The 17,502-nt window shown below is 38.6% G+C and overlaps 1 protein-coding gene across 1 annotated transcript; it reads left to right on the forward strand.

The window, feature by feature from the left end:
* The first annotated feature begins 305 nt into the window (after positions 1-305).
* Positions 306-17,411, forward strand: LOC136413324 (uncharacterized). Its single transcript, XM_066396829.1, has 4 exons — positions 306-401; positions 8,749-8,979; positions 15,860-15,947; positions 16,830-17,411. Exons 1-4 carry the CDS (start codon positions 329-331, stop codon positions 16,984-16,986), a joined length of 549 nt encoding a protein of 182 aa, XP_066252926.1. The 5' UTR covers positions 306-328; the 3' UTR covers positions 16,987-17,411.
* Positions 17,412-17,502: the final 91 nt, after the last annotated feature.

Below are 17,502 nucleotides of genomic sequence, written 5' to 3' on the forward strand. Positions count from 1 at the left end.
TGGCATTTTTAAATTTGAGAAACGGGAATCCGCTTTATAAAATTAGACTCCGTCACGAGAAGCCGCTTTTGCTCCCCACAAACTCGCTTATCAAAAATTCTAATATTAAAATTTAGGGAAGTTGCAAAGTGTTATTGAGAAAACGAGCCTTCTGAAATTTATACCTTAAATGTTATACGCAGTAAATCTTTAACCGGGGTTTTTCGTTTATGAACTTGGACCTTGACAATACCGATACGACGCATAGCCGGCGCTTGAACCTGGTGGTGCGGCGTCGGAACGCCTTCCTACCCTTTGCTAGTGCGTCTCGACGTCCTGAACGAGTGTCATGTTGTGGATTTTGCGGAGAACGCGCGTCGGCCTCACGTCTGCCGCATCTCTTTTAAACGGAAACAGCAACGGTGAGTCAACCCCTAAAATGACAGAGTTTTTAGAATTCGTTTTAACGATTATTTAGGACTTTTTCCCTCAGTGTCGTTTGCTTCATAATAGTTATTAAGGCCACATGCACCGCCAAATCCACTTCTAATGAAATTTTAATTCTTTCGGAATCCCGCGGGATTAGGACGTTCCAACTTGCGTAATTACCAAAGTTTTTGAAACAAATTTCAACCATGTGCAGTGAACTGCCAGTTTTAGCATTGTTATGTCTGCATCACTGTGGCCATATTAATTATTCCATTAGGGTCTTGTCGACTCACTCCCTGCATATATCGTTTAATCATGCCTTTATGTGGAGCAAATATAATTTCACTCAGCTCGACGCAAACACTTCTCCCAATTGCATATAAAGCACCTTTAAGGAGGATGGAAAGCCCAGTAGAAGACAGATCGAAACCTGTGGAAGATTGATTGAATCTCTGATCTGTTTGCTCTTTGTCAGAAGCCGGCCAGAATATGAAGTGGGTCTTTGATGTGCCTTCAAACACTTTAGTGGTTAAAGGATTAAGAATGAGGTTTACGTGTTGCTTGAAAGACGTTATTTGCGCCTTAACCAATAAACTCGGATAAAACGCCTTCCATTGCTTAAGAATGTCCATTTCATGATGTGGGTAAATGGGCAAAGTTTTAAAATAATAAAAATGTCGTTTTATCCATTTGTTTAGTGACTTGGATTATACACCACTAATATCCTTCGCTATATTGTCAAAAACGCTTCCTACAAGGAAATAGCAATAAACAAAAATAATTGCTCCCTTCTAATGAAAATGTCAAGAATTCACTCAGCTCGGCGTGAATAACATTGCTTGCAATTGCATATAGGGCGCTTTTAATGAGAAAGGACAAATTAAGATCAGTGGAGATGGATCGAGTTTCTGATTTCCTCGCACAATATATCTGCAGGCGATGGTTACATCCCGAAATGGAGTTTTAAAGCCTTCCTATACTGTTCTGATATTTTAATTAAGTAGACATGTAGCACAAAGGTCTAAAATAGTGAAACTTAACTTTGGCTATTTTTCCACTAGAAATTCCATTCACCATATTGTCAAGAGAATACCTTTTTACCTATACAGTTTTAATAATTTTCTTTTTGATAAACAGCATCAACCAAGAATTCGCTTAGCTCAGCATAAACACTTTTTGCAATTGCATATAAAGTAGGTTCTATGGGACGGTAATAAGGAATATAGATTGAGGCTTCAGGAAGATCGATCGAATTTATCCATTATCAAGCAACTAGCACAAACATCATATATTGTAAAGTGCGTCTTCAGGGAATAACATAGATGAACCCGTCTGCATCTAAGCGGATGGTATTTAGGCAACATTAAATTTAGTTCTAGTGAATTTGTCGTTTTTCGGTACTTGTTCTTCCTTTTAATCTTAAGAGGCGTTAATTTATAAAAGGTCTTGCTTCATAATCTTTGCTTTATCGCGAAGAGAGATAATTTAATAAATCGGGTTTACGCTATGTTGACGACATAAATCCAGCCTAATCCGGCAGGTTGAGAAACCCGTTGGGGGAATTAAGGGCATTAGCCAAATAGTTTTAGTGAGCTGGGATGCTCTTTCGAATTTAGCAGCAACGTAAAGGCTTTGGCCGAATTATCAAGGCGAAACCTGCAAAAACTGGACAGCTCTGCTGAACAGTCACCGTCCAAACCGGACATAAATCGAATGGAAAGCGGCCGCACGTATCATTTTAAAAGCTATTATGTGAAATGGTTTCCGAGGCTCGGGGCCTATTAGTTATATAGACCTGGAATTGCGGTTTTTACGTCGTTTGGAATGGGACTTTTTTCATTACAAAAGCGGGATTAATCCAGATTTTGCAATTTTTTTGGTTGAAGAATTTTCATTTCAAAAATGTCCATTTCATTCCGAAATATTCCAGTCCAAAACTTTCTCCTCCTTGTGATTTAATTTTTGGAAAAGTAGGAAATTTATTGTTCTTCTTTGTTAGTAGTACTATTATAGTGATTTGTCACGCCGCTCACTTCGTTTTTGAATGCCCTTAGGACACCGAAAATTTAAATTTTTCGCCTGGAGAGACCGAGTTTCGTTTGAACGCAATCGATCACGGGAATTCTAACCTGAACTAACCTTCTTTTGTAGAGGAGGAAAACCTTCATAGGTACCCGGCCTGATGATCTGTCGGCCGGGTTATATGGGATTCATCCCAGACGAGGAGGCCTACCTACTAAAAACCTCCCCTCGTCATCCTTTATTCCCCCCGGGACCACCGCTAGATATTACTTCAGAGGGACTTGAACTAGTCTGAACTCGCCTGAACTAACTTGTTCAATTTTAACAGTAAAAGTATTAATAATTCTGGTAATAATCAAAGAATCAATGATTTTATTCAAAATATTTCAAAAGTAGTAGCACAACTTAGGAATTTTTAATGACCTTTCTGGGACTCTGAATCAGATGGTTAAAGTTAAAATTCTTTTCTTCACGTTCAGATGGATTTTACTTTTACTATTTCACCAATTTCCTTTTATTATTTTCAACCACCAAATGGCAGTGCAGGAACTGGTCATGCAGGATTGGCCAAATCCTGCACTGCCGCTGGTTGGATATCCCGAGTTTTGGCGCAACAGCCATAAAGGATAAGCTGAGTTTAGGAACGAGCATCCATATTTACAATTACATTTCTAAAGCATGTGCCCTGTTTGTGAGCCAATTCCATACTGGAGGGTAAGGCCATTTACGTTTCCAATAAATTGCTGCATCTAACTCATTTTTCTTAAAAGTGGATAAGGCGAGTTTTTGAAGGGAATAGAGCGTCTCACGTATACCTGCTCTCATAATTCTAGAAGATGCAGATGCTTTATTTTTGTCTTCGTATTTTCATGCTCTTTAAATTCACGTCCTCTCTAGGCTGCTTTAAATATGAAATAAGTGCAAGTCTTCAAAGCTTTTTAAGACGTTTTAATTTTATTTCTATGACTTATTAAGTACGCCTCTCTTCCCTTGGCCTTAACGCCTCTGCAAACAAGAAACGGTAATACAAAGTAAATCTCAGTTGACTACTGGTATCTCATGTATTTACGCGCACTTAGGTACGCGTCCAAGAACTCTTTTGTAAATGAGCAAACAACGAAGCATAGACAGACAAACACGCCCAAACTCCTCGGAGTTTGATAACCCTCGTTTGTAAAAATTAAATGCATCCCCCATCGGGGTAAAAAGTGCTCCACACCCCACAAGCTCGCTTTCTTTACGCTCGTAAAAACGTTCTGCATTCTCCTAGGGAAACTTGTCTAGGATGAACTTTTTTTGCCCAAGTGCCTTTTAAATCTATCGCTCAATGCGAGTTTAATGGCTCACAATCTAATTAGAGAAGAACTGCATTTATTAAAGTTGAAGGTTCCCCAGGAAACATTAAACCTAATTGGATTCTCGATTATCTCGCTGTAATTCCCGGGTTAAGTTCGTCACATCGGAATTTGCCTGTCCGGAAAATTTGGCTCGGTGTTCTAGGGCGGACTTTTGACTTAATCAAATTAAGATCCGAGATGACCTGATACCGAGGAGTTTTGGCCGGATGATTCCAGCGCTTCCAGTTTAGGTGGCGAAATGATTCCAAGTTGTGGGGTCCATTGGATAAAGAGGTTTTTTATGGCTCTGGCAGTTGAAATAAAGATGAGACGTTGCTAATTTCTCTTACATTCGTTAAAAACTTTAAGGGGAGTTTAATGGAATTTCTAGGGTTTCTTGATAGTATGGTGAACGAAAAATCCCGTGGGGTTTTGTTCCGCCCCTGCATTCAGAAATTATAATAGCCATGAAAAAGGATTTTCTTCAGGTCGGGCAATTATTCCCAAGTTTTCCTTAATGGGCCCTTTCTAGGACATTAAAATGCGCCGGGAACACCTTTAAAGGGGAGTTTCGCCTGTTCAGTTCAAAAGTTTAACTCGACTGAAAATTTGAGGACTTAATTAGGAATGTGAAATAACCGATAGGCGATGTCGTGGGGCAGGATCGATGCTTATCTTGTTAGGTAACGCTGGAATTTTTCTCCTAATGGACCCAAATTAATCTCTTTAAATTAAGGGAGCGCGGAATCGTTTTCACAGGGAAACAATATCCATTGTTGTGTCCCAAAGAATGTGCTTTGTGTTAGAGGCCTTTCTGATGAGAGAGATAATAGAGTCGCGCCTCTGAGAGCGTGAATTCAAATGACTTTGATGCCCGTGTTAGAGCAAGGGCACAATTTGGAATCTCTGGATATCCGATGTCACGTTGTTGGGCTGTACGTATTAAATTACTGCGTGCTAAAGCAGTTAACCCGAGGGTGAAGCTATGAAACCGCCGTATTGTTTGAAAGGTCGCCAGAAAAGACCCTTATAATACCAGGAATTATGACCTTCATGGCCGAGTTTAATAAGCTCAATATTGGAGCAGTTTGGAGAAAAATATGTAATCTAGCAATGGCGCCCAAGCAATTTATTACCTGGCACTATAACATTTTATTCCCATTTGCTCTGCAAATTGCACGCTTCCACATGAGGTCATATAATTCCTCAACAAATAAAATGCATTGCATCAGGAATTTTCTTCTTTCAGCTAAGGATAATTGCCACTGCCTAGTTCAAATAAAATATTCAGGGCATAGGGCCGAAAAATGCTTTACATCTAAGGGGATTGCTCTCGAGGGAAATAATTTTGTGGAAGCCTTGAATGTCACTTGCAGACGCCCCGCTCTTGTAATGCATTTCATACGCTGCGCCCCAATGATGCAAAGTCGCATGAATTACTCATAGAAAATTCAATTTGTCCGAAAAGAGCTATGTATAGAATCGCCAGCGAACTGCGCTAGCATAAAACCGTTTAAAATTCCTTTGTAACTCCGATTAATTTTGCCTTAAAAGTCGGAAAAACTAATTTCAAACAATGCTAAAAGCAGTTTTTAGCATTAAAAGCAAATATGGAAATTGTTTACCCGGCAGGAACAGCAACATTCTACATGGGTGAAATGAGTTTGCCCAAGTTGTTTGTTCTTCTGTCAGGCGCGTAGTCTCAAAAGCGGGATTTTAATAAAGGAGAGTTGATTAAGTACATATTATCTTTACAATTATTATTTCGCTGGTTTCATTTAACAACCATACGTGCCTCCTGTTAAATTTGTTTAGTTTAAATTCGCAGAACTGTTTGCTGAGGTAAATTGAATAATTACTGCCTGGTTTCCGAGCCGCGCCGGGGAAAATATTATTTTTTAATTTATATATATCCCATGCAGCATAATAAATGCATTCCGTTTATGCTCCAATGTCTAATAAACGGAGTATCCCACCGGCATCGACATGAAACAGGACCTTAGTGAAATAGGACCGTAATGACGTCGTCATTTTTAATAATTGTTATTCGCAGTAGGCGTCGAGTTTTTAATGGAAAATTTATGGACGGCTTATATTAATCCCATAATCCATAAAGCAAAATTTCCGGTAATTTATATTCATTGTTTCCGTCGAAAGCTGATTGATGGAAAATTTGATTTGGGGCTTAGTGAAACGGTGTTGCCTTATGCGGAGCACTGGGAACTTTGTGTGCGTTTGAATCAGCCATGCAAAATTTTGAACTCGATTCTAAGCGACCTGGAAATATAAAAAAAAATCGAACTTCCTGTGCCCTTTATTCGCCAATCCATCCTCTTATCGCATTCTTGTTGACTTTTGTCCTTGGAACGAATTTTTCTCTATTTGGTGTTGTATACTTGCGCCTTAACGCCGTGCACCTTCATTCGCTATTTTGTCCACAGTCACACCTTTATGCTCTGTTGCTTGGGGGGAAATTTCACTAGAGCTGCAGTTTGAGAGAAAATTTCATTTAAAGCTTAAGTCACACATTGAGTAATTAACTTTGAAGTTAATAAAAAATGGTGTTAAAATCATTTGACATGTGAGTTTATATTAAAGTTTAGTGTGTCGCTGTTTGCCTCTTGTATTAATGGCTGCATACTTCTGGCTTAGTGACATCGTATTGACTTATGCGGAGCACTAGGAACTCTGGGTATGTTTGATTGAATATTTTTAACTCGATTGAATGCGACTTGGAAATATAAAAGAAATCGCGTGCTGCACCCTTTATTCGCCAACTCGTCTTCTCGTCGCATCCTTTTGCCCTTGGAACGAATTTCCTTTTATTCGTTGTATACCTGCATCTTGACGCCATGATAGTTCATTCACCATTTGGTCCAGAATCGCACTTTTATGTTCTGTGACATGGGGAGGAATTTCACTACAACCACAATACAAGAAAACGCTTCATTTAAAGCCCAAATCACATTTTGAGTAGTTAATTTTGAAGTTAACGAAAAGGTGGAGTTAAAATTATTTCATGGGAAAGTTTATATGAAAGTTCAGTATGTTGCCGTTCGCGTCTAGTTGTTGCATCCTGCCGGCTTAGTGAAACCGTATTGCCTTACGCGGAGCACTTTGTATGTTTGAATCAGTCATGCAAAATGTTTAAGTGAATTCCGAGCAACGTGAAATTATAAAAAATCTAAAGGTTTCTGTGCCCTCTATTCACCAGCCTATCCTGTAATCGCGTTCTGGTTGACTTTTACCCCTAGAGCGAAGTTTCCTCTTCATCGATTATCAGATTTCCTTATTATAGCAGTCTTATGTCACCTTCCAAACCGCTCAGTCAATTCGCTTGAACTTTCCTAAATCGGAAAATTTGCCATTATTCCCATATTTACAAAGTTTCGATCCAGCATGAACAATCAAACCTTTATCAATCCCGCTTGAGTCGATATTTAATATTCATAACCGAGCTTCGTACGAGACGCACATATTAACTGGCATCATCACTCCGACTACATAAACTTGAATAAGCACGGAACTAAAACATCCCTTATCACAATTCAATTTCCTTCGCAGGGAAATTATTTATTTGCAAAATGTCGGGAGTAATTTCCTGAACTTTATCGTCGAAAATTGCATTTTAAATAAGACCGATATCGAAAGTAGTGTTTCGTTTATTTACTGCGAAGGCAGCTCCGAGGAATTGCAGTTTTGCATAAATTACGTATTCCAATGAATTATTATAACAGAACTCGGGCGTGTTTTACATAACAGTTTTATGATAAATAAAGAACATCGAATAAGAACAACGCTGAAACTAATGCTATTTCCATTCGCCAAATCGTCAAGAAAGTGGCAAAATTAAGCTCTAGATTTACTGTATATCCCATTGATTATTTGTCGCATTCTCGAATTTAACTTTAGGTGAAATTTAAATTGAACATGCATAGCTGGACATTGGTAAATACCAGTGATACAGATCTCTCAGTGGATCCGACCTCTTAAGGAAGTCTATTCAAAGGGATTTAAACAATCTTCTGTTAACTCCTTTCCTTCCTTCACCAGTAACAATACAGTAATTATTGGAAAAACGCCTCGAAATGGTCTTCTCCTGCTCACCGATCCTTTACAAGATATTTCAATAAAACTCTTATACAATTTAATATCGATTGAGACACAGCCTTCCAATCCTCCCAAAGCTCTTGTTTGCAGGGAATGCCACGAAAATGCCTCTGGAGGAGTTTTCGGCGTATTAAAACACACCCACATGGAACAATGCCTTTGATTCCTTTGAGATCGAAATTTGCCGAACCATTAAACCCAGATTCAACATCCACACGCAAATTCGCCGTGGACGTCTGTTTCTCGGTGTAGTTTCTGCTAAACTGACTAATTAATAACTTGCACGAAAGTTGGGAATCTCAAAGATTTCCATTGCCATTGTGGAAAGATCGCTCTCCTGTTAAAACAATAAAACGGGGGATTATTATCAATGGGAGCGTAACTCATGCGAATAATGGCTTCAACGGCAGGTGCCTCCTGGAATCTGTTGAATAATAGAATTTCAGTGACGCCTCTATAATAAATCTGGTTTCAGTGTTGTTACATATTTGGAATTTAGATGATTAGTCCCTTTACTTAATTACTTAATGTCGTAACATTTCAGCTTATTCGAGGCAGTTTTACATGAAAATTCACTTGAATTTATAACTATTGTTTTAATAACATGTGGGAAAGTTTAAAGTGCTTTCCCGCCGTAATTATATTAAAAACGTAATTTTCGTTGAACCAGTGCGGCGTACTAAATTGAAATTGTGAAATTGAAAGGAAACTGTTATCGTGGGAACTAATAACGGTTTAGAAAGTTGCTTGAAAGCTGATAACTTTTCCGAAGTGAGTTCCCAGATAATACATTGAAGCGTTGTCAAGTTCAGGTCTTCGTTAACTTTTCTTGTATTTAAGCAAATAATTCTACTTGGGATTTTTCCTTCAGAGAACCGCCCGGCGCATAAAGGCTACGACAAGTTGTCTGGCAAAGATGACAACAGGGTGGAAAATCCATCCAGGCAAGACGAGGATCTCCTGGATAATGAAAACGGGCTGGCAGCCGACAATGGAAACTCCAATCATAACGGAAATCCTACCTTGATTGACTCTGATAATGAATCAACCTTCACTGACGTGGATTATGATGATGCAGGCTTTTCTGATGATTCTGATTACGGTAAGATTAAATTACTAGAACTGCAATTTAGGAGAAAATTTAATTTAAATCGCAAATCACACTCTGGGTAATTAATTTTGAAGTTGATAAAAAGAAGAGTTAGATCAAAGCTAAACATGTCGTCATTTATGTCATGTATGCGTGGTTGGGCTCAAAGGTTTTCATTCACCATTTAGTCCAGAGTCCCACTTTTACGTTGTGTTATGTGAGAGAGGATTTCATTTAAAGCCCGAATCGCACTTTGGGTAATTAATTTTGAAGTTAATAAAAGAGTGGAACTAAAATAATGCGAAATAGAAATTTATATCAAAGTTTGGCATGTAACCTGCCTCGTGTATTAGAAGTAGGTTGGCGTCGAGGGTTTTCATTCACCATTTAGTCCAGAGTCAGGAGTTATTTCTGTGTTTTGTTATTTCCAGCTTTATAATTATTATTATTACTGTGAAATGGCGTTTCTGTTTTTTCTTGCGATGATGTAAAAATCCTTAAATGTGATAAAATGCTATGAGCAATATCCATTCCTCTATGAGGCCAACTACAAAAGCATGTCATGTCCCAAGTATTCTCCAGGGGATCCGGATAAAAACAGGAAAAACAAAAATACCAACCCAGCGCTTGTAACGGAGATATAAGAGGATATTCCGGCTATAGCGGCAAGATTTTCAGCCCTCAGTCGTTATAATTTATAGAGATGTATCCTCTCCAGAAAACGCGACATTCTCTTTCTAAGAGCCACTGAACTATTCCCATTCAAAGGTCGTTTAAACAAACTTTTCCAATATAGTGCAAAGACCATTTGAATGGGATTCCACTCTATTAGATGCTGCTTTGCAATTTATCGGATTGGCAATATGCACGCATATTCGAACCGACCCGAATGTCACTGAGCAACGTGCTTTTTCCCCTTGCTGCAGTTAAATTAATGGAATTTATCATCGGCTTTAAGAGATTCCTTACATTTAAACAAAGCCCTTTCTGTTTTTCTCTCTGATCCTATTATTTAGTTTGGTTTACATTATCTCGAAGCATTGGAGAGACAGCCAGAGCAATGAGCAATCAATTCAGATACCTAACTTAATTTACTGAATAAAGCGCCTGAAGATATGCTAGACATCGCTCTAGTCCCGGCTTAATTCCAATTATTCGCTAAACAGAAAGGAGATGTCTTTGATTTATTCAAAATTAACCGAGACTCTAACGATCGGCATCCACGTGGCGTTTTAATCGATGCAATTATAATAACGATACGTCTCCAAAGCGTTTAGCATTTAATCACTTTACGGACAGTTTAATCAGTGCAATCCTTTTATGCTAAACCGATCGAACATCAATTGGGGGGATAAGGTTAAGGATAACAGGGGCGTGGAGGACTGGGTGGGGTTCGAATAGAGACAACTCTCTGAAAGTAAAACAATAATTTTCAGAACTTGCCGCACTCGTTATTAAACGAGGGGAACTTGGGGCCAAATAACAAAACGAGCTCGGCGTTATTTACAGTTTCCAAAGTTCAAAACTTCCTCGGTATGACAATAATTAGTTGTATTTCAAAGCGGACTTAAACCGGATGCTCTCTGTGTAGAACTTAAAAGTCGGAATAATTTCCACGTTAAATCACATTAGGTTGAGGCAGTAAATCATGCGCCCTGAAAGAAACTTGTTTCCTTAACAATTCAATGAGGTCCGCTTTCATCAATCTGAGGCCTTTTAATTTTACTTTCGTTAGATTTTCCAATTAAGCAAGGCGCCCCCTTAACCGAATCAATATCAATTAAGCCTCTAGAGTTCAATTTAATTTCGGTAAAAAGCCCGAGCAATAGCGAAGCTATTTTGGCGATATATTTTAAATTGAATTAAATATTTCCGTGCCAGCATCGACCCAGATTGTTCCGGGTTAGTATAGGTAAACTGTCAAAGCTGGTATATACCCACACGGGCACAATATGGGTTATCCAACAGACCTTGTGTTTGTTACCAAACGGAAACTTCTCTGACGTAATGAAGTGCTTGTCCAACAAACCCCTTTCAGAAGCGCATCTCTTTTATGGGTATTTTTAACTGGGAACAAGGGAAGGTTTAAAGTTAGGCTCGTTTGCTTTATGTTTGGTTCACGTAAATGGGGAATTGTAACAAATGAGGTCGGTATATATTCTCAAAAAGGGGGCCGAATTTCTATAAGACCATTGCAGCCTTACGGTTATTGCCGGGATCGTCCGGAATGTGTTTTTTGCACCTACATTTTACACTCTGCGTCCCGATGAAGCTTTGTATAAAATCCTGATAACAAGCCCTAATTAGCAGCTCAATAGACGAACGCAAAGTGCTCCTTTGGGGGTATGTCTTATAGCGAACGTCAACCCAACTTTCATAATTCTTCATTTAAGCCCGAAAAACGATCATCCCGAATAAAAAACGAATTTTCCTTAAAAATATTGTAAGCTTCACGCTCATGGCGGGCCATGTTGCAGAGAGAGAGAGAGCCTCTTTGAGCAATGTCCATTTTTTCGTTTAATTCGCACATCTGATGTATCCCAAACACAATTCGCAGCTTAGCACCCCATATATTACTTGTACAACGGCCCTATCGCGTCTCGATAGCAACCATCTAGCCATATGAAATATTGAGCTCGGTGTGGGCTCTAATTAGTAACCATATATTCGCAAAATAGCGGAACGAAGTGTGTTGTTACTTTACTGCGAAATAATGAACATAACGATGATTCAGTTAAACTAGTTTGGTGCATTAAAACAATCCCTGCGTGGGTTCGTATTAGTCAATAAATTTATATCTCAATTTATATACTTTATTTGCACATTTTTGTAAAAAACAATGTCGTTCATAGAATAGCATACAACCAGGTAATTATAACGACCAGTAGAAGATATGCACTTTTTTTCAGCCTTTATTGCTTCATTGTGTAAAATGGCAGTCACCAAATTGTCGTGAAAGCGCAAAGATGCCTCATGCAAGGTGTTGAAGTGTGACCTTTTAGAGAGTGATAATAACATTGATTTAACACACGTTGCTGTGAAAATAGAAGATGTTGTCAAAAATATCAACAAATTTAGTAAAATTCTAAAATGTCTCAAATTCCGAGTGTCTCCCTCAATCTCTAGAAATATTCCAACAGTTTTTTTGAGATTTCTGACAAAAGTCTCTTAAAAATGCAATGCAGTTCAAAAATCTCTTAAAAACACTGATAAATATCCAAAAGTCTCTACAAAATCTTTTACAACCAGTATATAGTACATCTATTTTCAGCCTTCATTGTTTAACTAATTTTAAGTCACCAGATTATCAAGAAAACGGAAAGACGTTACGGAACGTTTTAGCGTGTATCTATGACCTTTTAAAGAGTGATAGAAATTGGTTTAAAACACATATTAGCGAAGATAAATGATGTTGGCAGAAAAACGTAAAAAATCGTTTTATTTTTATAATACCTATCACCCTCTAGAAAGAGATAGATTGCAACTAAAACCCCCTGAAGAGTTCGATTTCAGAAACGAAGAAAGCCAAAAGACTAGATGGAGATTCAATAAAAGATTTAATTGTCGGTTTTCGAAGAAACCCTCGAGTCTAACTAGACGAAGATAATTGATCGAAAGTCGAATAATTGTCATAGTTCCTTCAGCAAATAACATCCAGAAGCAGTTTTCATTTCGAAATCAATTTGCATGCGTTTCTCGTGCGAGTACACATTAAGCTCAATTTGCCATAGATTGCAATTGTGGCACACGCTGCAATTAAAGGGACTACTATTAAAGGGACACGGGGGGTACGTAATAGTCTGTGATTGGTTTATTGCTGGAATTACAATTGAAGGAAACGTGCTCTGAATTCTCTTGCTGAGATTGCGACACATATCCGAGGGCACATAAAATAAAAGTAATTAGCTTTTGCGTCGATCCCTGGATTAAATTGAGCCTTCACGTGAGGTGCCAGATAAAAACAACTCCGAACTCAATCTAATTTGGCGGGTGTTTAGCATTGATAAAGGGTGAAAATCAATTTACTCAGCTAGTGGAGGAGGGAAGTTTTTTATTTCGTTTCTAGTTTTCCGAGGGTTTTAAAGGAAAATTGGCAGTTTTTGACGAAGCAACCAGTTTACATCGCCATCTCGATAACCTGGAGGAATTTTGAAACGTTGAAACGATTCGTCGTTTGAAACGATCGTGTGCCGATAAAATGAAACAGATTTCCCAACTGTCGTTAATACGTAACATAAATTCCTCCTCAAAGATCTTTTTCTTACTTACAATTCATTAATAAATGTTTGTTTGCTCGTTAATTTTACAGCGCTCTCGATCAGATCCATCTCAGGTCGATTGTGAGACGAATCCCGTTTATTTGATCCGTTTACTAAATAAAAGCTCTTTCATGGAGGATATTCAATTTGATTAAAAGTAAATTAGAGACAGGCTTTGTAATGTGTGTTTTAAGGCCTGCCGCTTGTTTTCGATTTAGGACTGTCCCTTGAGGGCCAAATTAATAAGAACCAAGCTAATTTGCAAGAATCTGGTTTATGAGGATCGTTTGCTTTTGATTGAAGGGGACAAAGGAACTGATAGAACACTTTTTGAAAAATTACGATGGCCTCAGGAGTTTTTGATCATAGTGGCAACGATGCCTACAGCCTGGCACGTCACACGACGCACCAGTGAATTAACCGTGGGGCGCACTTAGGCACACAACTGCAGTGCAACGTTGCCGGTGCAACAGGAATTGGAGAAATTCCCAAAACTGTGATAATCAGTTTATGCCATTTCTATCGGTTACGTGAAGGTCTGCCTCAAACTACCTTTCGAATTCAATTTCTCAAACAAGAAAATCTCAACTATGCCCAGGTATTGCATTGCATTCCATAAATTCAGCTCCGTCTCGAATATGCGTCCATATTGCCAATTTGATAAATCGCAAAGGCTAATAAAGTGATTCAGTTGCGAATGGTCTCTGCGCTATATTGGAAAAGTTTCTTTAATGAGGATTTAATGGGAATAGTTCGGGACTCTTAGAAACAGAATGTCGCGTTATGTCTCGTCTCGAGACTCGTCGAGGAGCACCTATAAATAAGGGCGAGGGGCGGAAATTTCTAAGTAGCCCCCGAAATGAATCTCTGTTGTGTTGCGCTTATGATTCTCTTGAAGAATTCTCCTTGACAAGATGGTGGATGAAGATGCGGTCTAAACTGGTTTTCAAAGGGCTGCTCCCTAAACAATTAATATCCTAATCATAGGCAGCTTTAAACTAATTTCATCTTGATGACAAAAGGGAATTGGGACATGGTGTGAACGTTGTTATCTAATTTGTTCGTTAATATGCCGTTCCGAAAGTTGGTTGGCTGGTAGTTAAACTTTGCCAAACCGAGTTATACACTGTATATTGGAAGCTTGTCAGTATCACGCCTACAAATAGCTGTTGCTAAAATGAATTTTGTTTAACACCATACAGTCGATTCATTAAAAGTTTATCGCCTCGGAAGGTTTATTCGTGCTGGTTTATTTCCACTCATACTGATCACCAGAGACAACTTAATTGGCCCCCAAATCTTAATCGAAGAAGCTATTATTTGAGACGTTTTCCCAATAATTTATAGACGCCTCGAGCGAAATTTATTATACCTATTGTTTCAATTGCTGAATCTGTAGGTTAGATTTCGTTTGGACTTGATTGGGGAATTGAGGAAATTTATCGCGGCACGCGATGGCCGAAGAATGGCCAGGCAACAAAACTCTTATATAATACCCGTCCCATACGTGTAATTTAATTTGAAAAAGCTTTTAGCTTTGCCTGAAGTTTGAGCCAATAAAATCATAATTCGAAAACAAAGCGGTGTCCGCGGAGAAAGCCCTTTATAACCCTCCATGCTTTAGGAGATGTTTTATGCACCTTCATACGACCCTTTGTCCTAAATCCATTTATAGAGAGATTCAAAGGGATCCTTAGCGCCTCTATTTACGCGGATTTCCAGGAGCTCGCAGCCTTGGGCCTTCCCTTTTCTGATAATCTTTGACACGTGACCCGAATTCTCCAATGCTTCCGATACTCCCATTATAACTAGGCGCGGAAACCCCGAAATCAGGGGAATTGATTTTTATTTAATTTTGAAGATCATTTGCTGGGGAGGCGGAAAAGAACCCATTTTATATCAAGGAGGGAGTGATCCCTCTGATTCTGGCAGAATTCCATTTAGCGGTAAAGGGATTAAGGGACATTTTAATGGGCTTTATCGACTTGGTAGCGATAAGAGGTTACGTTTGGGGTGATACCGCGGGTGATTGATTGCTCAGTTTTTCGTCTCAGCAAACAAGAACATGCACATTTGACCTAAAAAACGAATTTGTTATTGTTATTGGCATAGTCACTCTTAGGGCAGATCACGCAGTTAAGGTGCGTGTATCTGTGGTGGCCTATCAATCACCGCGAGCTTGCACGCAACGTTGCCGCTGCTTGCAAAATTTCCTCGAAAACGAGTAAATCCTTGTCTACCCAAAAAGAACAAGAATGAAATAGCCAATATCCCTTGTTGGGCCTCCTGACAACGAATTCGTATGCAAAACCATAATGTCTTGAATCAAGTTCCCTTTTTTACGGTCAAAAGGGGGTTAAATCGGATCCGTTCAGCGTTCAGCATAATTATATTTGACGCCCGAAGGGGATTGCGCCCGCTTTACTCCGACAATTGATTTTTATGTTATGCAATAAAAACGGCTGGATATAAACGTGTGTTATAACAGGCTGAAATTAAACAGCATTTCGAATGAGTCCGAAATATTTAATCATTGTAATTAACGCTATATCGCGCAATCCGAACGTTATTTGCGGAATATTTCGCTGAAATATTGGCACTATATCGATTAGAACTTTGTGGGCATTTTGCAGAAGAAGCTCTCACATGCAACGTGTGCGACCGAACGTTTTCATGCCCCAAGCAGCTGTCCTCTCACAAGCAAAAGAAGAGACATTTTGGGTGAGTTACTGTAGGCTAATAGGAACTTGTTCCAATTTAATTCCGTATGTGTCTGGAAGTTCGCGAGTAATCTTCAATGCTACCTAGCCATGGGGTTTTGCCAGGACGTTCGTGCCAGTCACAAACTTCTTCAGCCAGCAAATCAATTAAATAGGGAGTTTATGTATCTAACTATTCAAACAAGCCCTAAGCGCGCTTGTTAGAAGTAGACTTCTTTGCACAAAAGAAGTACTTTTCAACCCTCCCTAAATAAGTTATGTATGATATACAAGAATTCAGGAGTTGTCAAAAGCTTTTACGGGTCAGGGTTCGTCGATTTAACTTCCAGGCCCCATTTAGAGGCCCATGAAAATTTTATTAACTCCTAAGAGCGACCTTCTTGAGACTAAATAATGACTGTTTAAACAAGTAATCAAGGATCGATGCTTTACACTGTTTGGCATCTTTTGAAGACAACGTGACCGACTCCTGGTAACTAAGCAGGAATAAAGTTCTTATAAGAAGTTGCCAACTTTGCCTGCAGAGCTTTTCAATATTAACTTTTAATGCTATTGCAGACTTAAGCCCTAGGAACTTTCCGCGAAATCAAAAAGTTCGCCTTTTGAATAGTTCATGCTGAAGCTCGGTCAAATTTGGTATTATGTTCTGCCTGGGGGGATTTGCATTGCTATTTTTGAGTTAACTGGAAGAGGACTTAAGTCTCATGGTTTAATTTCAAGTTTAGAAAAGAAAAGAGAAATAGAACTGATTTTAAAAGACATTTGTTTCCAACTGTGGAGATACCTTTTATCGATGGCCGGGAGTGCGAAGTTTTCAAGTTTAGAAGTAGTTGCATCGATCCTTCAAGACTTCCATTTCTTACTTAAATGTGTAATTTTTTAGATGTTCGGCCTGCGATTCCTTGTTTCCTTCGCTAATGGCCCTGGAGCACCACAAAGAAGAGTTCGAGCATTGGTCTGAAGAAGATGATATCTGCACAGATGATTCCGATGAAGGCGATGACACAGTTATTAGCGAGGAGTGCGAGAGACTGCTTTAGATATTTATTTCATCACTCATTTATGTATGTAGCCTTTGCCACATCAATGACCACATCATCATCAATATTAGCGATTTATCCTTGAGATGTACCTACTATGAAAAGAGTTGTGAATTGTTGTGAACATATCAGATGTAAATTGAAATAATTTTCACAGAGATTTTTAGGCCACCTAGTATATAATTTAAATACTTTACACATACATATCTGTGTCCGATGTCCAATATATCTCTGGATCGTCATTATAATATAACAGGCTAGTCGGACCCTTATTTCAAAGTATAGATATCAATTTGGGTCTTTACGTAACGCACTTAATAGTAGTGGTGTACCAAACAAGACGTGTACCTTTTTAGGTAGAAAAAAGTTATCTGTTGTGTTATTTTACTTCTTTAGTTCCTTAATAAATATATTTTCAACATAAATGTTTGTTAGTTGTCTATTTTTCACCAGAAAGGAAAAAAATATTAACAGTTTTTAAACTTTAAGTACACTTCAATTTCCCTAATTACCATT

Source organism: Euwallacea similis, chromosome 13, assembly GCF_039881205.1.
Source record: "Euwallacea similis isolate ESF13 chromosome 13, ESF131.1, whole genome shotgun sequence".
In the NCBI taxonomy this organism is placed as follows: domain Eukaryota; kingdom Metazoa; phylum Arthropoda; class Insecta; order Coleoptera; family Curculionidae; genus Euwallacea; species Euwallacea similis.